Source organism: Anolis carolinensis, unplaced genomic scaffold, assembly GCF_035594765.1.
Source record: "Anolis carolinensis isolate JA03-04 unplaced genomic scaffold, rAnoCar3.1.pri scaffold_66, whole genome shotgun sequence".
In the NCBI taxonomy this organism is placed as follows: domain Eukaryota; kingdom Metazoa; phylum Chordata; class Lepidosauria; order Squamata; family Dactyloidae; genus Anolis; species Anolis carolinensis.
Window position 1 is genome coordinate 40,204 of NW_026943875.1, and position 26,837 is coordinate 67,040.

Sequence of the window (26,837 nt, forward strand, 5' to 3'; positions counted from 1 at the left end):
GAAATAAGTGAAAGTAATCCCGTCCAAGGCTTGTTAGATTGCAATTCCCAACATCCCACAATTGGCTACTGCCCTGTTTCCCCGAAAATAAGACATCCCCTGAAAATAAGACCTAGTAGAGGTTTTGCTGAATTGCTAAATATAAGGCCTCCCCTGAAAGTAAGACCTAGCCAAGTTTTTGTTTGGAAGCATGCCCACCAAACAGACCACCAGAGCATGCAGGATCATTAAATGTACATACCATAGATTGTTGTATATGGAAATAATGGTAGTAACAAGAAATTCCTGATAGGATTCACAGTTTGGTGATGCTTGTTTGTGATGACAACTACTGTACAGTATATAATAAATGTTCATTTTTTTGTTCAACAATAAATGTGGATTCTTCTCTGTGGAAAAATAAGACATCCGCTGAAAATAAGGCCTACTGTATCTTTAGGAGCAAATATTAATATAAGACACTGTCTTATTTTTGGGGAAACAGGGTAGGCCTGCTGGGAAATGCGGTTCAAAACAAGCCCCCCTTTGATGCCCATTTTACTCTGTAAGAGTCTCAGAGCAAGGACCCAGTCCTCCTCTTCCTTGCAGTGCTGACGGCACATTTGTAACTAATCCATTGTTCCTAAATAAATAATAAGATGGGTTTGTATTATGCCTTTTCCAGGAACCTGAACCCAGAAACTGAGCTGAAGAGATATTTTGGGGCCCGAGCCGTTCTTGGCGATCAGAGGTGAGTCCAAGCCTGGAAATGAAGACACGTTTTTTGTTGTGCTTTAGAAAACACACAATTGAGTTGAGATGTTCAAAGCTGAGGAATTGTGAACTTTGAGCCAAGAGAGAGAACTGACAGAAAGCTGGGCAGTCCCCAAAAGCTCAAAGGGAGTCTTTTTCCCACAAAAGCATCAGTGTCTCTTTAGAAAGAGGGTCTGATTTGGAGTTTTGCTTTTTTTAAATATATGCTTGTGCTCCTTTGTGCACCCAGCTGCCACCATGAGAGGCCTGGATGTGGGTTTGTCCTCGTAGGTGATGTGGATGCGTTTGAAAGGAGGAGACTGTGGTGGCAGCTTCTCTGAGGACAGGATGCCGGTCAGAGAAGTTCCCAGGGAAAGCAAAAGGCCACACGAAGCCCCAAAGGCGGGAGGGGCATGGCGCGATTGTGCATGATAAAAAGTAAACACTAGCAGAGAGGCCATTCTTCAAAAGGCTCTTCTTGCCAACTTTTAACCTTAATTTGTACTTGTATGAATGTAATAATTGTAGAAGCATAGAATCGTAGAGTTGAAAGTAATCCCCAGGGACCATCCAGTACCATACTCTGAGGCAATAAGTTCCACTGGTAGTTTTGAGTCCTGATTTCAAATGTCATGTCCTGCGCCCTTGGGGAAAGTGCCTTTTGGGGTCTACAATTTCCAGAATCCATCACTCAGCACAGACAGTACCAATTCTGGGCAGGAGATTTTGAAAGTTGCAGTTCAAAAAACTTCTCAGGCAGGGACAGAGGGAAAACAGCTGCCCTTTCCCTCCTGTTGCTCTGTCTAGGTTGTAGGGTGGGCAGCTGAGGCCAGGCTGGGGCCATTTTTCGCGAGTAGGAACACCCCCTAATGATTGCAAAAGCTTCAAAAGAGAGCAAAGGAATCGAAGTAAATAATAAAATTAATAAATACTGTATAGACCGCCCAGTCCCCCTGAGGGGACTCAGAGCAGTTTACATACAAAAAAGGCAAACATTCAATGCTGTAAACAGAGTGGCCAGAAATAGAAGTTTTAAGGTATTTTTTGGCTGTTCAAAATATCAATATGCCAGTATTTTTCTTCTTAGTGTTCTTGTGATGGCATTTTAACCCCCAAGCTCCTTGGGGCCTCCATAATTGAAGGAGTTCCTCTCTTTAGTTGTTTTTTGCTAGTGAGGAAGAGGGCCTTCCTGGTTGGAAACATATTGCAGCCATATGGGGTCAAATGCAAAGATTCAAGGACCCATGTAGAATATAAAGCACAGCATGAGTACAGCCATTATGATGTTCATACTCCAGGAAAATTCTTGCTGTCCTTTGCCCTTCCACCCCTTCTCATTGCTTGGACCCCTGTTTTCTTTTTCTCAGGCCGCGGCAGAGGCAGCGTCAGTACGTCCGCAGCACATGGCTGACAGTCCCCAAGAGCACCTGGCCTCGCCACAGCAAGACAGGTGAGCAGTTTTGCCACATCTCTCAGGTAACTGGGGCATTCCTCTTGGTTCCAAAGCTTGTGTTACAAGCAGCCTGAGATTTGATTTCCTTAGCAGAGGCTTTAGTGTGCAATGTTTTCCACCACATGGATAGCACACAGGGCTTTCTCAAGGTACGGGTCTCTTCCCAAGAGATTGCTGGCTGGCTAGTCCCTCTTGAAAAGATCCGCTGCTTGAATGGAAATGTCTAGAGTCAATGATGATGGCAAATGAAGATTGACAAGTTAATTTAGTTGATGGAGGAGAAGTATCTGTCTAACCTCAAGAGAGATTGGAGATGTATTGATTAATATAGGATTGTGGGATTGACAAGCAACATGCCACTAAAGGTGATTGTATAATATTTCTTAAAGGGAGTAGACTAGTCAGAACTAAAAAAATCAGGCCGAGAGTGAGAGATCTGTAGATCAGTTAGATTAGTTTTTACGTTTGTTCATTAGCTTTTGTGTGCTTTGTGTATTGATTTGACTTAGTAGTTTTGTTAGCTGTTGTGAGTTAGTGTTTTATATTAAGAAAAAAATACTTGTTTTATGTGTTTGATGCATTTTGTTTGTCGCATATATCTTTGTATGATGTGCTTGTCTCATTGAATAAAAATTAATTAATTTTTTTAAAGAAAAGAACTGCTGCTGGTAGAAACTTCTCAAAATGGTTGTTTGAATATACAAGCTTCTCTACGGCTCTTCCCTTTCCATGCAAAATATCCCAAATGACCAACAAGGAAGTGGTTTTCTGGCCCCTTTCGGTTTCATTGGGAGTGGGGATTCTGGGAGCAAGAGTTAACCCACCCAGATCACCAGCTTTGCATCCAAGATGTGGGTCAACAAAACAGCAGGATTTTTTTGTGACAAGCAAATAATGATAGCCAGCACCCTCTGGTTCCAACAGAACTCTCTCTCTCCTTGTTGCCCAGGTATCTCTATGGCGCTGCTGGAGACCAAGCGGGGGATCCAGCACTTTGCCTTTGAGCACAGCAGAGAGTACCAGCAAGTCCAGTTCAAGTTCTTGGACGCTGTGGAGTCCATGGACCCTAATAACCTTGTCGTAAGTTCTTGACTTGGCCAGTTTGCAGCAACAACATATGCAGCTGCTTTCTCCTTGTTAGCACCTGGTTTCTATGCTTGATGGGGAAGATCAGGCCGATGATCCAGCTACTGCAGGGTGAGCCTGTGGCAATTGCGTCTGGAGATCTATGTAAGCCTGAGCCATCTATCAACCCATGGAAGGCGCCTCAGATTAACCATTCTGTGCTTTGTGGCAAGCAGAACCATCTGACTGTGCCTCCAAAGCTCCGGAGGGTCCCAGAGTTCTGATCCCATTATCACGTCTGGACATGGAGGCCTCACGTGATATTTCAGCTTCTCATCACAAAGCACAGAACAGTCCTGCAGGACAGCCTCAGGCACCGTTTTTTCTGTCAGAGGAGAGTGAGTTTTGGGTGTTTCAAAGAGAGAAGAAAAGAATGCCAATCTCTACAGCAGAGGTGTCAAACTTGTGGCCTTCCAGCTGTTTGGGCCTCCGACGCTCAGAAGCCCCTATTGCCAGCTTGTCTAATGGCCAGGAATTTTGGGAACTGGAGTCGAAAACTCATGGAGGGCTGTAAGTTTGACACTACTGACCTACAATGTCTGCAAAAGGAGGAGGAGAAATGCACATATGTGGGTGTCCCATTGGTCCTGTAGGAGGACAAATAGGCAAGAAAGCATCACACAATGGTTCCTTGAGACAGGACCACAGGCAATTGATGCTAAGTTTTTAAGAATTGTTAAGTGATATTTACATTTTATTGTTATTGTTTTAATTATTGTTTCACTGTTTTAATTATTGTTTTATGTAAGTTTTATGTATGTTGTTGGGCTCGTCCCTGTGTAAGCCACCCCGAGTCCCTTCGGGGAGATGGTGGCGGGATACAAGAATAAAGTTGTTGTTATTATTATTATTATTATTATTATTATTATTATTATTCCCCGCATCGCCTCATCCATCAACAGCATCATTACAGCTTTGGTATGGTTCTCTTTCTAAGTGGTTGAAAACATCTTTCCAGAAGTTTAGATATTGTCAAGGGAGAATCAACACAGTTTGCCCTTTGGGCGACAACTCTGGAGACCAGGGTTCAAATCCCCACTTAAGAACCCATTGGGTGACCATGAGCAAGTCACACTCTCAGCCCCAGAAAGGATCAGTTCACCTTCTAGTAAAAAATGACCAGGAGGCCCATAACAATAACAACAATAACAACACTGTGTTGAACCTGTCCTATTTGGGCTTAGAAGTCCTTTCCTAAAGAGATCCACATCAAACATGATTTGATCCTGCAGATCCTGAATGAAGTTTCCGCCCATGTTTTTGTACAGTGGTTTTATTCAAAAGCTCTTTATGTTGGAGTCATCACAATATCCCAAGGCAATGACCCAGATGGTCTTAATGCCCATTGTATTTTCTCCTTATGGAGTTCCTGGATTAGGGTGGAGTGTTGTTTGTTGGAAGCAATACATGCTGAGTTCCCAAGCAACCTGTTCTGAGTCGAGCCTAAGGCTCTAGGAAACTAGGATTTAAACCAGTGCACAACCTGTGGCCCTCCAGGTGTTTGGGACTCCAACTCCCAGAAGCCCCTATTGCCAGCCTGCCCAATGGTCAAGAATTCTGGGAGCTGAAGTCCAAAATACCTGGAGGGCCATCAGTTTGAAACCCTCGCTCAGCCCTAGAAACCTGAGGAGTGACCTTGGGCACGTCGCACTCTCAGAGGAAAGCAATGGCAACATCTCTGTGATCAAAACAAGTTTTTAAACTTGTTTTATTTGATATGTTAATTGGGTATTTATATCAGGATATGATGTTTCAATTGATTATGCATTGCTGTCTGATGTATTTGTATGAATTTTATATGTTGTATGCCGTTTTGAATCCCAGTGGGATAGAAATGAAATAATAATAATAATAATAATAATAATAATAATTTTGCCAAGAAAGATCTGGGAAAAGGTCGCGATTAATCCGAGTTGACTTGAAAGCCCCAAATAAGAATGTTTTAAAGCAGTATTAACCCTTATGCCATAAAGTATATGTGGACTTCAGTCATGCAGGATTGAAGGAGCCCATCTGAAGCTCTTGCACAGTGGCGCTCAACCTATGGGTCCCTAAATGTTTTGGCCTACAACTCCCAGAAATCCCAGCCAGTTTACCAGCTGTTAGGATTTCTGGGAGTTGAAGGCCAAAACATCTGGAGACCCACAGGTTGAGAACCACTGCTCTAGCAGAAGCCATATTTTAATTTCTACCTTTAATGTCTACCTATCTGGAGAAAAGCCACTTTGAATGGATAGGAATGGCATAAAGCGTAGGGAAAAAACCCTAATAAAATTGTTTCAAGTAATGTCTTGATTTAGGAAAAGGGTCATGCTGCTACTGGAGGCTGCTGGGATTAGTAGTCCAAAAGAAGTAGCTTCTGCAAGCTCCAGTCTAGGAAAAGCCTCTAGTTTTGAGGATGGTTTTTGTGGGGTGCAGAGGAGCATCATGGATCTTTTAAAAAATCAGGGTTTACAGAGTTTGCTGTAGCTATTTATAAGCATTTTCCTTCTTTGGATGAGGAGATGCTTAATTTTCCTTGGCAATTAGCAGAACAGACCCCGCTTTGAGGTCTTGATGGAAGCGTATCGGAACTGGTTAAGCCGAGCACCAACTTTGATGGTCCACAGAAGATCAGGCAAATGGCAGAAAATGTTCTTGACCTAATGTTAGCATAATTGGGGCATTGAAGTTTTGGAAAGACCCCAAACCCCCCCCTTCGCTCCCTTACGATTAGGCTCTTTGAAGATAGAGCAGCCTTTGTCCCAGAGAGCTTAGTTTTTGGCCTGCTCTTTACTCTCTGGAAACATACAGTTGACAAAGGCTATTTTTGGTTTTCCCCCCCAAAAGCAGAAATCAAATTAAGAAAGCAGTTATTTAGATAAGACACAACAACACAGTAATGAATGCTGGATGATTCCCCAAGTCCTGGTCAAATGTTTGTGGAGTTTGGCCTTTAGTTGCTCTTTGGGGGGAGCCCGGAGCTGGAGAGGAATCGTACTCCTCTCCCCCGGAAAAAGTGGTTCTAAATTTTGAAAAACGATTGTTTAGACCAGGGGTCCCCAAACTGCAGCACGAGGGAGAAAATAAATGTGCGCGCCTTTCCTGCTTCCTCCTTGCGCTCATTCCAAAGCTCTGCTTGTTTATAATGGTATTTTAATTATTTAATTAATAATTATTAAGGGGTGCTTTGCTAGTGCTTTTGGTGCACAAAGGCAGAAGAAGGCTGGACTAAATGGCCCAAGGGGTTTCTTCCAACCCTCTTTATTGTTGTTGTTGTTATTATTATTGACACAAAGACATAGTATGACACGGCAAATGAGAGATATATGTTGGATTTCGTATCACAAAATCACAAGTCAAACACTTCCCAAGCGTTTAGGACTGTGTGATGATGATGATGATGATGATGATGATGATGATTAACAACATTGAGGCTGGGTGGCTATCTGTCAGGGGTGCTTTGCTAGTTCTTTTGGTGCACAAAGGCAGAAGAGAGCTGGACTAAATGGCCCAAGGTGTCTCTTCCAACCCTCTTTATTGTTGTTGTTGTTGTTATTATTATTGACACAAAGACACAGTATGACACAGCAAATGAGATATATAGGTTGGATTTCGTATCACAAAATCACAAGTCAAACACTTCCCAAGCGTTTAAGATTGTGTGATGTATATTATTATTATTATTATTATTATTATTATTATTATTATTATTATTATTAACAACATTGAGGCTGAGTGGCCATCTGTCAGGGGTGCTTTGCTTGTGCTTTTGGTGCACAAAGGAAGAAGGGGATTGGACTAAAAGGAGTCTCTTCCAACCCACTTTATTATTTTTATTAGGATTATTAACATTGAGGCTGTTCCCATTTTGAGGAACTGTGGACTGGCCCCTTGTTTAAAAAGTTGGGGGATCCCTGTTTTAGACTATCCAGATATCGTTGGACTGCAATTTCCAGCAGTCCTTGATGGGAAATTTGTGGAGTTGGAGTCCAATGATACCTAGAAAGCTGCTTGGTTCTTATCTGTTCCCTTGAAGTCCTTCTCCGACTCTCGATCAGCTCATTCAAAAGGGGCTTAGTTTGGTTACACGTTTCAGAAAACCCAGCTGCTTGGAATAACCATTATGAAAAATGCCAGAAAGTAGTCCCGATGCCCATAAAACACATATCTAAAAAATCCTTATAATCAGAGCACTGTCTCTGAGCCAACTTAAACATTTAACAAAGTGCATATCAGCTTTGAAGATCTGAAGAAGATGCTTGCAAGATGCTAGTTGGTGGAGATGGAAAAGTGGATCTTAAAAGTCGTTAAATGCTTATTTGATCCAAAGGGAAAGATCTGCAGACTTGCAAAGATAACATGATGGATATCGTGTTTCAGCCAGCCTTGGCCCTAGGCTTCTTGAGAGCGTTTCATAAGCTTATATTCAGAGCTCAGAGATTATTTCTGTCTGGCGAACAATGGCTTTCTTTTATAGCCAGAGTGTTATGTAGCTTGTTGTCCTGTTTGTTTGTTTTTTGGTTTTTTTGGATGAAATATTCTTTTTCTGGCTCAACCATGCATGAATGTGCGAAAATAGCCCTGTGATAAATTTCCCTGAAATTGGTGGTGATAAAGGGAGCACAAGAGAGAGATACACAAGTAATCAGCAGACGATCCATCAGCAGGATCCGAGATACAGGCAACACATAGAAAGTAGAATACAGGCCTGCCATGCTGGAAATAATATTTCCCATTTGAGTCCATTTAATGAAGGCATCTCACCATTGCTATATTAACACCCAGGATGCTCAGGACAATCTGTTGCTGTCAGATACCAACTCTGTTTCAAGTTATATTGTTAGCAAGTTGTAATGTTAGCAAGAACTAATAATAATAATAATAATAATAATAATAATAATAATAATACAACTTGGGAAGTGTCCGATGTGTGATCGAATACAACAGCCAGCAGAGTTGTGTTTCTTGTTGTGTTTCAAATAATAATAATAATAATAATAATGACGAAAAACAACAGGAAAAACTCATCTTGTTGTGTTTCAAATAATAATAATAATAATAATAATAATAATAATAATAATGACGAAAAGCAACAGGAAAAACTCAGCCGCTATCAGGACCTCAAGATTGAATTTCAAAGACTCTGGAAGAAACCAGTGCAGGTGGTCCCGGTGGTGATCGGCACATTGGGTGCCATGCCAAAAGATCTCAGTCGGCATTTGGAAACAATAGACATTGACAAAATTACGATCTGCCAACTGCAAAAGGCCACCCTACTGGGATCTGCACGCATCATCCGAAAATACATCACACAGTCCTAGATACTTGGGAAGGTTTCGACTTGTGATTTTGTGAAACGAAATCCAGCATATCTATCTTGTTTGCTGTGTCATAATAAAATAATAATAATATAACAACAAGAACAACTTTAATTATACCCTGCCACCATTTCCCATAGGGACTTGGGGTAGCTTACAAAATAGCACACAAAGATGCCATGCATAAAATACATAATACATAAAATAAAATACATCAACATGAAAAAAAATAACATTACATAAACCAGGTATATAAATTGCATAAAACAACCTCTATTAAAATAGAATCAGTTAAAAGATCCATGTAATCAATATAGCAGCCCAGCTGAATGCACAAAATGTAAATATAAAGTGCTGAGTGATTAGCAATCAGTTCTGGTTACTGTCTAAACATTTCCAAATGCCTGCTGGAAAAACCAAGGGAGCAAGCTTGTTTTCGGCTGCTCTTGGAGAATAGGACATGGCAGAGCCATGGATTCAAATAGCAGGAAAAGAGATTTCACCTAAACATTAGGAAGAACTCCTGGTGGCAAGAGTTTGTTTGGTGGAGGAATAAATTGTCTTGGCAGTTGGAGTCTCCTCTGGAGGTTTTTAAACAAGACTGAACATTTTCCAGGAATGTTTCAGTTGCGCAGTCCTCTATGACAGAATTGGGATTGGATTTAGGTGGTCCTTCCAACTGTACAGCTCTTTGTTTTTTCTAATGTGAAATTTTATTATAATGTGTATGTTATTGTCATTTTATACTTTTGACATTAATGAAGAAATTGTGGCACTTAATGTTTGCCATTTATATGTATGTTAACCGCCCTGAGTCCCTCTGGGGAGAGAGGGCAGTCTAGAAATAAAGTTTTATTATTGTTTTATTGCATGACACAGCAAACAAGATAGATATCCTGGATTTTGTTTCACAAAACCACAAGTCGAACACTTCCCAAGTGTCTAGGACTGTGTGATGTATTTTCAGATGATGCGTGCAGATCCCAGTAGGGTGGCCTTTTGCAGTTGGTAGATCGTAATTTTGTCAATGCCTATTATTATTATTATTATTATCATTGCATCTCCTTTTTTGGAGGTTTTTAAACAGAGGTTGGATGGCCGTCTGTCAGAAGGGTTTGGATGGTGTCTTCCCAAAAAAAAGAAGGAGGTTGGACTGGATGGCTCTATGATCTATCTGTCTACAGTAGAGTCTCACTTATCCAACATAAACAGGCCAGCAGAACGTTGGATAAGCGAATATGTTGGATAATAAGGAGAGATTAAGAAAAAGCCTATTAAACATCAAAATAGGTTATGATTTTACAAATTAAGCACCAAAACATCATGTTATACAACAAATTTGACAGAAAAAGTAGTTTATTACACATTAATGTTATGTTGTAATTACTGTATTTACGAATTTAGCACCAAAATATCACGATGTTTTGAAAACATTGACTACAAAAATGCGTTGGATAATCCAGAACGTTGGCTAAGTGAGTGTTGGATAAGTAATGGGTTGGATAGGATGGCCCTTGGGGTCTCTTCCACCTCTATAATCGTATTCCTGAGGTGTTAGTATAGCTCCCTAACATCCCACGGTTGCCCAAGCGTGGCGTGATTTTTAACTGTTGTAATGTTTAAATTTTATGTCTAAATTTTTAAATATTTAATATTTTAAGCTTTGGTTTTATATGTGTTTTGGGGCATCGGATTGTGCCATGTGTAAGCTGCCTTGATTCCCCTCCGGGGTGAGAAAGGCAGGGTATAAATGAGGCAAATAAATAAAATAAATAAATCTCCCAATTGCCACTTGCTCTCTCCAGCCTCTATCTCCTCTTCAAACTCACCAAGGTCTCTCCATGAGTTCTCCTGATCCACTCACCAGCTTTGTTTTCTTTGCCGACAGCTTTTGCTCCAGATGAACCCTTCGCACGTGGACTCCCTCCTGCAGCTCAGCGACGTGTGCCACATGCAGGAAGACCAAGAGATGGCCAGGGACCTCATTGGTAAGAAGCAGGCCCACCCTGCGGCTGATACAGCCCTCCAAAGAAAATATGGCTCCTTGCATTGTGGATCTCTGAAGTAGTCAAGGAGCCTTCTAATTCAGGTTGCGGCTTCCAGAGGAGTTGACTGGGAGAACCTTTTGGAGTGAGACGCCATACTTTCATATCAAGGGACCCTCCCTTTCATTTCCTTTCTTGGGAATCTGTTTTGCTTTGTCTATAGTTGCTTTGTTCCTTTCCCTTTTAGTGGCTATTGTCATCTTTGCAAGTCCATATTGTGAGAACAAGTATGACCTACAGAATGTGTGAAGTTGGGCCTTTCTTGATGCGAAAGAAGGCAGTTACCTAAGAATATAGTTCAGATGCTTCTGTATTGAGAGATTGCTGAATTAAGTTATTGGTCGTGTTTTGGAGAACCAGTAGAATTGAAACAAAAAAGCCCTGCTACAAATCTCATTTTAGTTTGGAGTCTATAACATTGGACCAAAATAAAAGGTCAATTGTTGCATTGCTCAGAAACTGGGAAAGTTATAGATCTGCGAAATGCATCCTGCCGGGATATGTTCCATATAACTCTTACAGTTGGCATCACTTTTATTTTAAAATGCCAACATTATATCACAATGTATATTTTGCATTCTCTGTTTCATCCTGCTTGCATCCTACTTTTAACTGTTGGATTTTATAGTGTTTTGCATAGATGTTTGTTTGATGTTGTTTCTGTAAATGCATATGACCATTGGTCGGAGCATTAATAAATTGATTGATTGATTAGGTGATGAAACAGTTGTCTTTAGTCTTTGGAAACAGTCCTGATCCATGTTTGGATCAGGAGGTTCCTTTCACTGCCTTTTCTGGTTCCCCACTTTTATCAACTTTCCCTTCTAGCTTCATTTAAAGCGACAACTCCTTTTCTCTGGCCTGTAACACAAGGCCATGTTGTTGGAGCACATGTCCTATCATCCTTATAAGCCACTAGCTGTGCCTGGCCACGCGTTGCTGTGGCGAAGTATGGTGGTATGGGAAATAAAGTATTGAGGAATTGGTGGTAGTTAAGGTAAAGGGTAAAGGTTTTCTCCTGACATTAAGTCCAGTTGTGTCCAACTGCACACTGAAGTGGATTATATGGCAGTGTGGAGTCAAGATAATCCAGTTCAAAGCAGATAATATAAGATTATAAATGGGTTACATAGCTGTGTGGAAGGGCCTTGAGTTTACCCTGCCATATAATCCAGTTCAAATCTGATAATCTGTATTTTATAGGCAGTGGGGAAGAGGCCTAAGTGAGGCCTAACTCTGCCTGCCCCCTGGGCTGAGTGGGTTGCTAGGAGACCAAGTGGGTGGAGCTTAGCCTTTTAACTGGCAGCAATTGGATGAAAACAATTATTCATCTCCCTCTAATTAGGATTTTTTTTCTTTTTGTTGTATGAACGTAGAGGCATGGATGAGGGGTTGTGCTGCCAAGTTTAGTGTTTCTGGGATGTGTAGTTTCGTTGTTTTGTCCTAGGCCGAAATTTCATTACCCTTTTATATATATAGATTGATAAGGAATATTGGGAGTTGCGTTCCAAGAGCAGCCAGGGGTCCGCATGATTCCCACCTGATACAAATGGAACTGTGTTGCCGATGGAAATAAATGTCTTAAGCAGTGAAATCTCTGCAGGAGTGTGGTGGCCTTCTGCCTCTGGCCAGGCCAAACCCAAATCGAGGCATTCTTAATAGCCTCACTGGGGTTTTTCCTTGGTTTGGGCCATTTGTTGTTTTCTCATCTTGCCCTGGGATGTGCATTATGTAAAGGGAATGCATGGCCTCAGGTTCCTTTAGGGAGAAAGTGTTATATATAAAGATGCTCAATGGAGCCAAGGCTCAGCAAGGCTTCCTTCTGGCCCCTTCTTTTCCAGAGCGGGCCCTCTACACGCTGGAGTGCGCCTTCCACCCGGTCTTCAGCCTCACCAGCGGGACCTGCCGCCTGGACTACCGGAGGCCAGAGAACAGGTATTCACCCACCACCGCCCATCAAAGGACAATGGGCAGTGGAGTACCTGGCATGCCACTGCTGAGCTGAATGTAGAAATGTTCATGTTTTGGACTACAAACCCCACGATCCCCCAACCAGCAATAGTGCTTGTGCTTAATAAAGAGCTTGATAAAGTTGCTTTTTAGAACGCTAACTCCCAGAAGCTCTCAGTCATTCCTAGTGGAGAAGAGACCTGGATTTGTACTGGACTTCACTGCCACTAACATAATCTTAGTTTATTGTGAAACCATATTTTTCATAGAGTCTTATAAATCATAGAGGGTTGGAAGAGATCTCAAGGGGCCATCCAGTCCAACCCTCTTCTGCAGGAAGACATCATCCAAGCCCTCTCAACAGATGGCCATCCAGCCTCTGCTTCAAACATTCCAGAGAAGGAAGGAGACTCCACCAGACTCCTAGGCAGGCCATATTTCACTAGAATTGGAAGGGACCCCCAGGGGCCATCTAGTCCAACCCCCCTTCTGCCAGCAGGAAGGCACAACCAAAGCCCTCCAGACAGAAGGCCATCCAGCCTGATGGAGTTTTTGGAAGGAGACTCCATGAGACTCCTAGGCAGACCAGATTTCACTAGAATTGGAAGGGATCCCCAAAGGCCATCTAGTCCAATCCTCCTTCTGCCAAGAAGGCACAACCAAAGCCCTCCAGACAGATGGCCATCCATCCTCCAGTTCTCTTTGTGTCTAAGACATTGGTTCTCAGCCTGTGGGTCCCCAGGTGTTTTGGCCTACAACACCTAGAAATCCCAGTCAGTTTACCAGCTGTTAGGATTTTTGAAAGTTGGGACCCACAGGTTGAGAACTACTGCATTAACAGCAAGCCTTTTCCTTGTCTTGCAGAGCTTTCTACCTGGCCCTCTTCAAGCACATGGTTTTCCTTGAAAGGAGAGGCTGCCCTCGCACGGCCCTGGAGTTCTGCAAACTCATCCTGAGGTAACAACCAATTCTGAGGATGTTGGACTCCCTTTTGGGGGCGCAAAAGCAAGTCAGGGTGACCTAGCTGTCTCCTGTCTCCATGATCAGGACGATGTGTTTCCACATTAAGATGAAATGGTGTATTAGTTTTGTTTTATTACAAGGGGTGATCTGTTTCTCTGTTTATGATCTTTTAATTGAGTTTGGTGCTCATGCACAGAGGAATGTGTGCCTGCTGCTGGCCGGTCTTGAGGCAAATCCAAAGGTGCCATGTGCGGTCTTCAGCACGTTGGTTTTGTAACTGGACTTGTTCCTTTCCATTTCTCTCCCCTTCCTTCCCCTTCCCAAAGCCTCGACCCGGAGAACGACCCCCTCTGCATGCTGCTGATCATCGATCTGCTGTCGCTCCGAGCGAGAGAGTATGCCTTTCTGACCCGCCTGTTCCGTGAATGGGAGGTAAGGAGGCGAGTGAAGGGTCCAAGGTCTCTTGGGACAGTGGTCCTGCTGGTGCCAGGCCTGGGCGGGCGAGGGCTGCGCTTCCAGAGGGTCCGATCCTGCCCCCTCCTCCGTGAAAGAAGCAAACATTGGGGTGTGGATCCTACTCAAAACAAGGGCTGCTTCTGTGCCTCATTAAGACCCCTCCTTTTGCCCCGAAGTGAACATTTCTGGTTCAGACAAGAGCGGAATTATGCCTTGAAACCTCTAAGGGGGTGCATTTCCATACGCCTTTATGTTAAAAAAATTCACACTCCAGGACATCTGCTTTGAGCAATTTGCTCAGTTTTATTATAGGATCAGAGGGGACAGAGACCCCAAGGACCATCCGGCCCAACCCCCTAAGAGGTGGATGGATATATAGATGGAATCCTAGAGCTGGAAGAGACCCCAAAGGCCATCCAGTCCAACCCCCTAAAAGATGGCTGACTGGCTAGTTAGATAAATAGATGGATGGATAGAATCCTAGAGTTGGAAGAGACTCCAAAGGCCATCCAGTCCAATCCCATAAGAGATGGATGTCTGGATGGATAGACAGACAGACAGATAAGATAGAATCCTAGAGTTGGAAGAGATCCCAAAGGCCATCCAGTCCAACCCCCTAAAAGATGGCTGACTGGCTAGTTAGATAGATGGATGGATGGATGGATAGAATCCTAGAGTTGGAAGAGACCCCAAAGGACATCCAGTCCAATCCCATAAGAGATGAATGTCTGGATGGATAGATAGACAGGCAGACAGATATAAACCTAGAGTTGGAAGAGATCCCAAAAGACATCCAGATCAACCCCAAAGGACACCCAGTTCAGCCCCCTAAGAGATGGATGGCTGGATGGATAGACAGACAGACAGACAGAATCTTAGAGCTGGAGGAGATCCCAAAGGCCACCCAGTTCAACCCCCAAAGACATGGAAGGCTGGATGGATGGATGGATGGATGGATGGAAAGATGGATAGATGGATGGATGGATGGATGGATGGATAGATAGATAGATAGATAGATAGATAGATAGATAGATAGATAGATAGATAGATAGATAGAATCCTAGAGTTGGAAGAGAACCCAAAGGACATCCAATTCAACCCCAAAGGCCACCCAGTTCAGCCCCCTAAGAGATGGCTGGCTGGATGGATAGACAGACAGACAGAATCTTAGAGTTTGAAGAGATCCCAAAGGCCACCCAGTTCAACCCCCAAAGACATGGAAGGCTGGATGGATAGACAGACAGATAGACAGATAGATAGAATCCTAGAGTTGCAAGAGATCCCAAAGGACATCCAGTTCAACCCCAAAGGCCACCCAGTTCAACCCCCAAAGACATGGAAGGCTGGATGGATAGACAGACAGATAGACAAATAGATAGAATCCTAGAGTTGCAAGAGATCCCAAAGGACATCCAGTTCACCCTCAAAGGCCACCCAGTTCAACCCCCAAAGACATGGAAGGCTGGATGGATAGACAGACAGATAGACAGATAGATAGAATCCTAGAGTTGCAAGAGATCCCAAAGGACATCCAGTTCACCCTCAAAGGCCACCCAGTTCAACCTCCTAAGAGATGGATGGCTGGATGGATAGACAGACAGACAGACAGACAGAATGAATCTTAGAGCTGGAGGAGATCTCAAAAGCCACCCAGTTCAATCCCCTAAGAGATGGCTGGCTGGATGGATGGATAGACAGACAGACAGACAGATAGAATTCTAGTTGGAAGAAATCCCAAGGGCCATCCAGTTCAACCCCAAAGGCCACCCAGAAGCCATCCATTTCAACCCCCTTCTGTCATGAAGGAAGACAACATCCAAGCCCTCCCAAGAGATGGCCATCTAGTCTCTGCTTAAAAACCTCCACAGAAGGAGATTCCTACAAACCCTAAGGTGGTATATTCCACTGAATATACACAAAGACCATCAGAAAGTTTTTCCAAAAATAAATAAATAAGTGGAAGCTCTTTTCCTTCACTTTGAGTCTCTGGCTCTATGTTGGCCCAGTCTCTGGAGGAACAGAAAACACCCTCCCTGCTCAATGGGACATCCTTTCCAGTATTTAAACAGCCTTCTCCAAACTAAACCTCTTCCGCTCCTCAGAGGGATCCCTAGTTTCCCTTGACCATTTGGGTTGCCCTTCTCTGGACATGTTCCACCTTGTTGAAAAGTAAGCAGCGCCTTGTCTCCTTTTCACCTGTCTCTCCTCTCAGGGCCATCGGAACCTCTCCCAGCTCCCCAATTTTGCCTTCTCGGTGCCGCTGGCGCATTTCCTCCTGAGTCAGCAGGAGGATCTCCCTGAAGTGGAGCTGAGCCAGGCCCAGGAAAGAGCGGCCAGCCTCATCCAACAGGCCCTGATCATGTTCCCCAGCGGTGAGTGTGGCAGCATGAAAAGTTCAAAATAGTACAGGTGTTTTGCTCTGGGTCAGGCTTAAGACATTTAAGCAGCAATCCTGTAACCAAAAGCCAGGCTCCTGAGCTAACTGACGTGTCTTCCCAAAGAGGATTACTCGGAAGAGTCTGAAAACTTGGCTTTTCACCCAGGCCTTTGGTTAAGATCGCCTTTCTCCATCACAATTATTATGCTCCTCGACCTTTTGTACTGGTCGCTCTTCTCTTGATTCCTGATTCCTTGATATTATTCAGGACTCCTCCCTACCTAATGTGACCTTAAATGATTCTATTGCACTTCATCTATTTATGAATATCTATTTATGTTACTCATCTAAATATTTATCTATCTATTTATGTTACTCATAATGTGCACCTTGCTTATCCACTATTGCAACCTCCTTGTTTTTAATTTGATGTTTTAATTCTGTGTTGTGTTTTTTTTTGCCTATTGTGTATATTTTATTATTGGTTTCTGTTGTTGTCCTTTGATGTTTCATATTTTATCATTGCTTGTATTTTGATTTTGCTGTAAGCCGCTCCGAGTCCCCTTCAAGGGAGCTGGAGGCGGGATATAAATAAACTTATTTATTATTATTATTATTATTATTATTACTCTGAGATCAAATAAGTACCCTGGAAAAATTTATTTATTTACAGCATTTATATTCCGCCCTTCTCACCCCAAAGGGTATTGCGCCAAATTGCTATATGTGTGTGTGTAAAGAAATCCTTGCAAAGTTGGTTTGCAAAGGGAACTCTGCAAAAGAGCTCAGCTTTGCAGAGGCAAAGCCACGCCTAAAACAATGTATCTGTTTGATGGCAGGTGGCTGAGTTTGTCAGTTGGGAATTTTGAGCTTCAAGAGAGAGCACAGAAAAAGACATGCTCTCTCTGGCTACGGTCAAGTAGTAATTTGAATATGCTATGCTGTATATATTGATGCTGATTGATTAGTCATTGATCTTATGCAACTACATGGGCATTGTACGATTGCAGAACTGTTTTATATTTCAACTCTACAAGCAAGAGTAAAGTTCCTTTGTTCATTTCAATTCCTCTGCCTGGTCTGAGTCTTTTGCACATGGTGTTATCTGGATGCTACTGATTCCGCTATACTCTCACCTGGTAACAAAGGGGACTCAGGGCGGATCACATTACACATATAGGCAAACATTCAATGCCTTTTAACATAGAACAAAGACAAACCAAACACAGGCTCCGAGCGGGCCTCGAACTCATGACTTCCTGGTCAGAGTGATTCATTGCAGCTGGTTGCAGCTGGCTTGCTCTCCAGCCCGGGCCTAATTACAAATTACAAAAGGGGCTTTCTTGGAGGCTGAGAGATCCAAGAAGCAAAAAAACTGCAGTTACAGTAGAGTCTCACTTATCCAACATTTGCTTATCCAATGTTCTGGATTATCCAACGCATTTTTGTAGTCATTGTTTTCAATACATCGTGATATTTTGGTGCTAAATTCGTAAATACAGTAATTACTACGTAGCATTACTGCATATTGAACTACTTTTTCTGTCAAATTTGTTGTATAACATGATGTTTTGGTGCTTAATTTGTAAAATCATAACCTAATTTGGTGTTTAATAGGCTTCTCCTTAATCTCTCCTTATTTTCCAACATATTCGCTTATCCAACGTTCTGCTGGCCCATTTATGTTGGATAAGTGAGACTCTACTGTACTTGATTATAAAAAGTTGTAATGTTACTTGAATGTTTAGAAGAGATGCTGATGTCTGGTGCCTCCAATCTCGAACTCCAGACCTGACGCATTTCCCCTTCCTTTTCCAGTCCTGATGCCTTTGCTGGATCGCTGCAGCATTCAACCAGATGCCATGGTGTCCTCCCACCCATTCTTTGGACTAGAGGCCCAGTTAAGGTCAGGAGCATGGGGCAGGGAGAACCCTTTGGGGTGAAGGAGCCCTGTGTTAAATCTGGGACCTAGGGAGTCATACGAATATGGTTTTGTAATCCTTTTCATTTGTAAGTCACTTTGGAGTTCCAATCTTTGGGGGAAAGCAGGGTGGAATAAAGATGTTGAGGGTAATAATAATAACAACAACAACAACTTTATTTTTATATCCCGCTCTCATCTCCTCAAGGGGACTTGGGGCGGCTCACGTGGGGACAAGCCCAGCATCTTACATTAAAACACAGTATAATTTAAAACAATATAAAACAATAAAACAGTATAACACAGCATAAAATAGCATAAACATTATAAGTCTGCCCAGAACCTGGGAACTGTTATCTATTACAGATGGGAACTTTTAGAGTTCCTTCAATGGAGAGGATCTGGGGAGTATTCATCAAGAAAAGGTGACTTTTCCTAAGGTCTGGCATTGCTTACATGTTGTTGTAAGATGAATTGAGTCCCCATGGGGAGAAAGGCGGTCTAGAAATAAGGATGTAGGTAAAAGTAAAGGTTTTCCCCTGACGTTAAGTCTAGTCGTGCCCGACTCTGGGGGTTGGTGCTCATCTCCATTTCTAAGCCAAAGAGCCGGTGTTGTCCGTAGACTCCTCCAAAGTCATGTGGCCATGGGCATGACTGCATGGAGCGCCGTTACCTTCCCGCTGGAGCAGTACCTATTGATCTACTCACACTCTGGGGGTTGGTGCTCATCTCCATTTCTAAGCCGAAGAGCCGGTGTTGTCCGTAGACACCTCCAAGGTCATGTGGCCATGGGCATGACTGCATGGAGTGCCGTTACCTTCCCGCTGGAGCAGTACCTATTGATCTACTCACACTCTGGGGGTTGGTGCTCATCTCCATTTCTAAGCCGGAGAGCTGGTGTTGTCCGTAGACACCTCCAAGGTCATGTGGCCACAGGCATGACTACATGGAGCGCTGCTACCTTCCCACCAGAGCGGTACCTATTGATCTACTCACATTGGCATGTTTCCAAACTGCTAGGTTGGCAGAAGGTGGGGCTAACAGCGGGAGCTCACCCTGCTTCGCGGTTTTGAACCACCAACCTTTTAGTCAGCAAGATCAGCAGCTCAGCGGTTTAACCCACTGTGCCACCAAGGCTCCCAAATGAAGATTTTGATGATGATAATAATAGTAACAACAACAACAGTAATTTTTACTAACTGGGTTGGGTTTGGTTTCTATAATTTATAGATATGTAATCTCTGAAGCACTTCAGGAGTTGGTACATCTTGACTAGGAATGAAAATTTCAATTTCTCTCACATGCTGACTTTCCTATGCGTTTGTGTTATTCCATGTCTTTATTTCCAAATGGGAATGCAAGTGACCTTCATGCCGCTTCTCTCTTGCGCAATTCCTGAATGGAGATGCCCAGGTCAAGAACTCAAAGGGACGTTTCTCATTAGACTCCTTGGTTCTTCCATCGCTTTATCCTCCTAACTCTGCATATGTATGCTTGCCCACAATGCCCTGCCTCATGTACGGAGGAGGAGTTGTTTAAAGCTATGGACAATGCGGTTGCTGTTGCCCGCTTTTGGTCCAAAACTATTTAGTTGCTTGTGATTTCCTCCCCCCCTCCCCATCATTTTGAAATGTATTCATTGTACAATGCTTTTGACACAAAATAAATAAATATCCTCCTATTTTCCCAGCAAATGCACCTCTCACGTTGGCTTTCCTCCCGCAGCTCTCCTCCTGCGCTGAACCAGCTCGTCTCTCTCTACCTGGGGAGGACCCATTCCCTCTGGAAGGACCCCTCCGTCATGTCCTGGCTGGAGACCAACGTCCACGAGGTGCTGAGAAGGGTGGACTCCAAGGACCCGGCGCTGGACGAGGCAGAGCAGAAGTGAGTGACCAAGACCACCTCTGGCAGGCATGGGTCAACCTGGGCCCTCCCTCCAGGTGTTTTGGACTTCAACTCTCACAATTCCTTAAAAAAAGGGGGGGGAGTTACCTTGCTGGATTCCCTCACCCAAAAACCCAAAAACCCCACCCAGTAGAATGACTACAACATATAGCACTGTATTTCATCAGTTGTAAGACACATTACATTATAGTGACCATATCTCCTATCATAAACCCGCCCGATCTCTTTGATCGTCAGGGGAGGCTCTCCTGTCACCACTGCCGATATCTCAGGCCCGTCTTGTGGGAACAAGGGAGAGGGCCTTTTCTGCTGTGGCCCCCCAACTGTGGAATTCACTGCCCATTGAGATTAGGCAGGCCCCCACTTTGCTAGCCTTAAAAACATGGCTCTTCCGGTGTGCCTTTGGAGAGTAACTGTCATATTTTCCTTCGGTTATTCCCTTGGGATATCTATCCTCTAGACTGTTCCCTATTTTATGTCCCTGCTCCCCGTGGTTTTATTCATATGTCTTTCTCACCAAGTTTTAATTTAGTGTTCATGTGGCCTGCCCTGGTTTTTATTGCTTTTTCTGAATTTTGGATTGTAATGTATGTTATTATTTATTGTATTGTTAAATTGTGTTATGATATGTTGTTTTATATTTTGTCATATTGTATGGTTTTGGGCATGGCCCCATGTAAGCCGCCCCGAGTCCCCGTTGGGGAGATGGTGGCGGGGTATAAATAAATAATAATTATTATTATTATTATTATTATTATTATTATTATTATTATTATTATTATGTATATTTGTTGGTGGCATGTCTTACAATTGATGTCAGCTTGTAATTGAAGAAACACAGTATCAATGCTGGAATGTGGAGAATGCTGTTTGCACTGAATCGCAACTGCTTGGGGATTATGGGGCTTGTAGTTCCAAAAGTTAATCTCCCTAAGACCTGGTATGTATGCCATTCAAGCTGTTGTGGGGAGGAATATGGAGTTCCTTTTCCAATGGTAGCCACTGCTTTGCTGAGCCACCCTGAGCTCAAAAGGTGGTGCAAAGTGGTCGTCATCTGCCTCGCTTTCACTTTCTCAGGCGCAAAGTGAGGTACCAGAACGCTCCCAGGAACGTCTACCGCCATGTGATCCTCTCGGAGATCCGGGAAGCGACGGCAGCATTGCCTCCGGTGAGGAGCAAGTCACATTGGTGTCCATGAGGCTGCGGCTCTTGCAACTCCAGCAAACCTAGCCCGGTCTTGCTGGCCCCTTGGGTAGAACGGAATGGATGGCATGGAACCTATGAGTAACTTGGAAAAACTTGTCTTTTCTTTCACTCTAAATATGGCTGGGTTGAGGATTATGGGACATGTAGTTGTCAAGCCAGAGTGGAAGGGGGTTATCTCCACAGTGGCAAAGGCATTGTGTGTGTTCTCACATGTGTCCTATTGGAAATAACTGCACCCAGTCTCTGGGCACATATCCTTTTGGAAATAAATGGCAATCATAACCTTACTGAAAAGGAAAAATGATGTCATATCCGTTGGGCAAATGTGAATCTCCATGAACATGTGGAGACCGCCTTTTGAAACCCACTAATCAAAAAAAAAGCATGACCTGGTTTGAACAAGTGATATTCATAAGCATTCCTGTAATGGCACACGGGTGACTCAGCTGTTAAACTGAAGAACCATGTCTTTGGACTGCCAAGGACAAAGACAAGCCACTACAAAAATATATTTGGTTAACAGAGGATGGTTGTTTCTTTGAAGTTGAAATTGCATTTGCCCAAAAGATATACACTCCCTTAAAACCTCTTACTTTAAAATATGCACTCGGAGATTAAAAAACAAAGCCTTCTTTGAAAAATAACCTATCACCATACAATTCACCATACAAACACATTTCTCATTAAGGTTCAGTTATAGAAAGGATGTAGTTCTCTGTGTTGAGTACATAGGGTATCATTCTTAATCAATAATCTATTCTATAAGGTAAAGGTAAAGGTTTCCCCTGACATTAAGTCCAGTCATGTCTGACTCTGGGGGTTGGTGCTCATCTCCATTTCTAAGCCGAAGAACCGGCGTTGTCCGTAGACACCTCCAAGGTCATGTGGCCATTGGCCTGATTGCATGGAGGGCTGTTACCTTCTCGCCAGAGCAGTACCTATTGATCTACTCACATTGGCATGTTTTCAAACTGCTAGGTTGGCAAGAGCTGGGGCTAACAGCGGCCGCTCATGCCGCTCCCGGGATTTGAACCTGGGACCTTTCTGTCTGCAAGTTCAGCAGCTCAGTGCTTTAACCCACTTCGCCACCGGGGCTCCTTAAACTATAATAATCTATAGTGCTTAAGTATAGTAGTTGCACTCACTGACGTCCATAAGCATACTACTTTATTGAAGTCCCAACTGCAACATGCATCCACCTCCACTGAGGTCTGATGCAAAAATATGCATCCACCTCCACTGAGGTATAAAGTAGACACAATACAAAATGGAGTCCTGTGTCCGAACATGCTCAGTACAAGCACATGTCTATAACCTCTCTCATACCAAAGAGGTACAGTCAAACTGGCAAATCAACATACACATAGAATACAGGTTAGCAAATACATACTTTAACAAATGAACAGTGAAAGGCTTGGGAGGTTGCGGTTTCCAACACATCCATCCATATATGGGACTTGAGGTGCACAACTACAGCTATACAATACCGAGACCTGACTTTTGACCCTCTGTCTTTTTGCCCCTTCCCAGGAAGTGACCTCCCATCCCATCATGGGCTTCGATCCCCTCCCGCCGCTGGACTCTATCATTTCCTACACAAGGCCAGAAAGGTAAGGACACTATTCTATATTTCTCTCTTCCATTCTGTGGGCTTCTTTTGCTGGGTTTCGTCTTTGTCGGTTGCCAACATTTCATCCTACAAAGACCTCAAACACCTGTGGCCAATCTCTTCTTCTGGAAACCAGGGATAAATGGTGACAAAAGGCAGGTACAGTAGAGTCTCACTTATCCAAGCTAAACGGGCCGGCCGAAGCTTGGATAAGCGAATATCTTGGATAACAAGGAGGGATTAAGGAAAAGCCTATTAAATATCAAATTAGGTTATGATTTTACCAATTAAGCATCGTGTTATACAACAAATTTGACAGAAAAAGTAGTTCAATACGCAGTAATGTTATATTGTAATTACTGTATTTACAAATTTAGCACCAAAATATCACGATATATTAAAAACATTGACTACAAAAATGGCTTGGATTATCCAGGGGCTTGGATAAGCGAGGCTTGGATTAGTGAGACTCTACTGTAATACAATTCCAGATTTTCTTTCTTTCCTTTCATTCCTCCTTCCTTTCTTCTTCCTTTCTAGGCCATCTCACCCCGCCAACGAAAGCACTTTATCACTCTTCTTTCGCTCCCTGTTGCCAAACTACAACTTGCAGGTAGGTCGTGATCTACAACTGGGGCAGATTTCAGGCATTGGGGCTCCATGTTCCCTTCTCCTTCCCCTTGGGATATATCCAGAAGTCTCTGGATAAGTGAAAATAATAACAACAACTACCATAATAACTTCGCCCCAGTGGCAAAGTGCGTTAAAGCACTGAGCTGGAGACCGAAAGGTCCCAGGTTCAAACCCCGGGAGCGGTGTTAGCTCCAGCTCCTGCCAACCTAGCAGTTTGAAAACATGCCAGTGTGAGTAGATCAATAGGTACCGCTCCGGCGGGAAGGTAACGGTGCTCCATGCAGTCATGCCTATGGCCACATGACCTTGGAGGAGTCTATGGACAACGCCGGCTCTTTGGCTTAGAAATGGAGATGAGCACCAACCCCCAGAGTCAGACAAGACTGGACTTAAAGTCAGGGGAAACCTTTACCTTTACCTACCACTACTTTATTTTTATACCCTGTCACCAGCTCCCCGAAGGGACTCAGGGCAGCTTACATATGGGGCAGAAAGTCCAACAGGCATAAAAGCAACCAATCCATTAAAACCAAACAGCTACTAAAATAAAATAATATAACATCGTAAAATACAAGAATCTGTATAAACACAATTAAGCATAAGAGGACAAACAGCAGCATTAAGTCTCCATAAGACCATATTCAAAATTTATTGTTGCAGGTAACATAACTTTTTTTTAGAGAAAAAAGCAAGGAAATAATAATGATTATTATTACTGATGATTATTATTATTAGATAAAAGAGCAGATCGACAAAAGAAAGAGTTTTCTAACTTTGGTAGAAGAGTCCCTAAGGCTATCTATATATATAAAAGAGTGATGGAATCCTGGCGACCGACAAAACAACAAAACTAAACACCCCACAACCTCGAAAATTGGCAGCACAACCCCTCATCCATGCCTCTAGGTCAGGGGTCCCCAAACTTTTTAAGCAGAGGGCCGGTCCACAATCTTTCAGACTGTTGAGGGGCCGAATTATCATTTGAAAAAAAAAATACAAACAAATTCCTATGCATACTGCACATGTCTTATTTGTAGTGCAACAACAACAACAACAACGAAAGAACAATACAATATTTAAAAATGAAAACAATTTTAACCAATATAAACCTATTAGGATTTCAATGGAAAGTGTGGGCCTGCTACTGGCCAATGAGATAGTCAAGTTAATTAGGATTGTTGTTGTTGTTGTTGTTGTTGTGTGCCTTCAAGTCATGTCAGACTTTGGCCGAGCCTAAGTCTAAAATTATTTATTTATTTACTGCATTTATTTACTACATTTCTATCCCACCCTTCTCACCCCGAAGGGGACTCAGAGCAGCTGTATGAACATACAATATATTATATTATTAGCATAACACAATATTAGCATTATATATTACTGTATTGAACTATACCACTATACTATTATATAATATGTAATAAATAACATACAATTAATATTATTATATGGTATTACTATTAGTATTATATTGTATAACATAAGATTATTGTCAATATTATATGTATATACAATATATTATATTATTAAAACTGATATAAAAATATTATATTATAAAACTGAGGGCGGGGGCCAGGTAAATGACCTTGGAGGGCCGCATCCGGCCCCCGGGCCTTAGTTTGGGGACCCCTGCTCTAGGTTGATACAAAGAAAAGAAAAATAAAGTCCTAATTAGAGGGAGAGGAAGAATTGTTTTTATCCAATTGCTGCCAGTTAGAAGGCTAAGCTCCGCCCACTTGGTCTCCTAGCAACCCACTCAGCCCAGGGGACAGGCAGAGTTAGGCCTCACTTAGGCCTCTTCCACACTGCCTATAAAATACAGCCACCACCAGACAACGCCACAGCAACGCGTGGCCAGGCACAGCTAGTGTTTTTATATAAGAGAGAAGCCTCATGATGCTCCTTTCTCAAACATATAAAGGCACAATAAAAGACTTTTGGGAAGTAAGAAGGGGGAAGTGACCACTACAAAACACCTCAAGTTACATAGCTCTAGAAAACAGTAAAAATCAGTAGCCATTGTCCCTCATTGTTCCATATATACCATTATTGATACTCGTTTACTTCCAACAAGAACAAGTTGGACTCTTGTATCAACATTGGTTCCTGTATAGTCTCCTATCCCCATGAATTTGGCATTTATCCTAAATTTTCTTTGACCAGAAGCTGGCCACTTTTAGTGCCTCTGGTGTCGCTGTAAGAAGCTTCTCCATTGTGCATGTGGCAGGGCTCAGGCCGCACTGTAGCAAGTGGTCTGTGGTCTGCTTTTCTTCACACTTGCACGTTGTGGATTCCACTTTGTAGCCCCATTTCCTAAGATTAGCTCTGCATTTCATGGTCTGTTCAGCACCTTCCAAGTCACCCAGTCTTCTGTGTGCCCAAGGTATCAGCCATGGGTTGAGGTTCCGGGTTTTAACCTGCCACTTTTGGACTCTCGCTTGCTGGAGTGTTCCTACTAGTATCTCTGTAGACCTTATGTATGTATGTATATATACACATGTTGCACACTGTTTCAGGGAGAAGTTGGGGCCGGTGGGGAGGAAGGCCCCGTTGCCGGGCAGAATCTGAACCAAGGCGTGAACAGACTGATGGCCGCCATGCGGGATATGCTGGCCAACATCCAGTTCCAGGAGCCGCCGCGGGACGAGAACCCCGAGGGCGACGGGGGCGAATGGGACTGAGCCCTTTTCTCCCACTTTCTCATGTGGTTTTTCTTTGTTGTTCAATAAAAAGAGCCACAAGAGCAGGGACCTCTCAATGCCTTTCCCACATATCTGTCTTCTATATATGTGTGTATGTGGCAGCTTTCTGATTGGCTGCCACTTCCACAGGCCACTGTGACCGTCAGGAATGACGGACATGGCCCAAACTTTACACACTTAACCCCCATAATGCACTTTATGGCCTGGTGCCGTTTGGGGGAGCATGGACCACAAATGATGGGATTTGCAGTACTTTGAAACGCTTTGACTCCTACAGAGTCCTGCAATGCCCACCAATGACGAAACTGGTCCAAACTTGGCACACAGAACCCCCATGACCCCCTTTATGTCCTGGTGCAGATTGGGGGGAAATGGACCATGGATGATGGGACTTGCAGTACCTTCACTCACTTCCTGGGACTACTGCGACTACCAGGAATGACAGAATTGGACCAAACTT

At 43.2% G+C, this 26,837-nt stretch overlaps 1 protein-coding gene across 1 annotated transcript in view; it reads left to right on the plus strand.

The window, feature by feature from the left end:
• LOC100563894 (ribosome quality control complex subunit TCF25) overlaps window positions 1–26,433 on the plus strand; it is a 32,419-nt gene extending 5,986 nt beyond the window's left edge. Inside the window, exons 5-18 of the mRNA XM_008123281.3 lie at window positions 665–730; window positions 2,100–2,182; window positions 3,135–3,265; window positions 10,499–10,598; window positions 12,497–12,590; window positions 13,470–13,562; window positions 13,895–14,000; window positions 16,237–16,396; window positions 18,220–18,307; window positions 20,048–20,206; window positions 21,305–21,395; window positions 22,964–23,043; window positions 23,583–23,655; window positions 26,192–26,433. Coding sequence (XP_008121488.2) covers window positions 665–730; window positions 2,100–2,182; window positions 3,135–3,265; window positions 10,499–10,598; window positions 12,497–12,590; window positions 13,470–13,562; window positions 13,895–14,000; window positions 16,237–16,396; window positions 18,220–18,307; window positions 20,048–20,206; window positions 21,305–21,395; window positions 22,964–23,043; window positions 23,583–23,655; window positions 26,192–26,356 — 1,489 coding nt within the window. The 3' untranslated portion in view covers window positions 26,357–26,433. The remainder of the gene's footprint in view (window positions 1–664; window positions 731–2,099; window positions 2,183–3,134; window positions 3,266–10,498; window positions 10,599–12,496; window positions 12,591–13,469; window positions 13,563–13,894; window positions 14,001–16,236; window positions 16,397–18,219; window positions 18,308–20,047; window positions 20,207–21,304; window positions 21,396–22,963; window positions 23,044–23,582; window positions 23,656–26,191) is intronic.
• The last annotated feature ends 404 nt before the right edge of the window (window positions 26,434–26,837 follow it).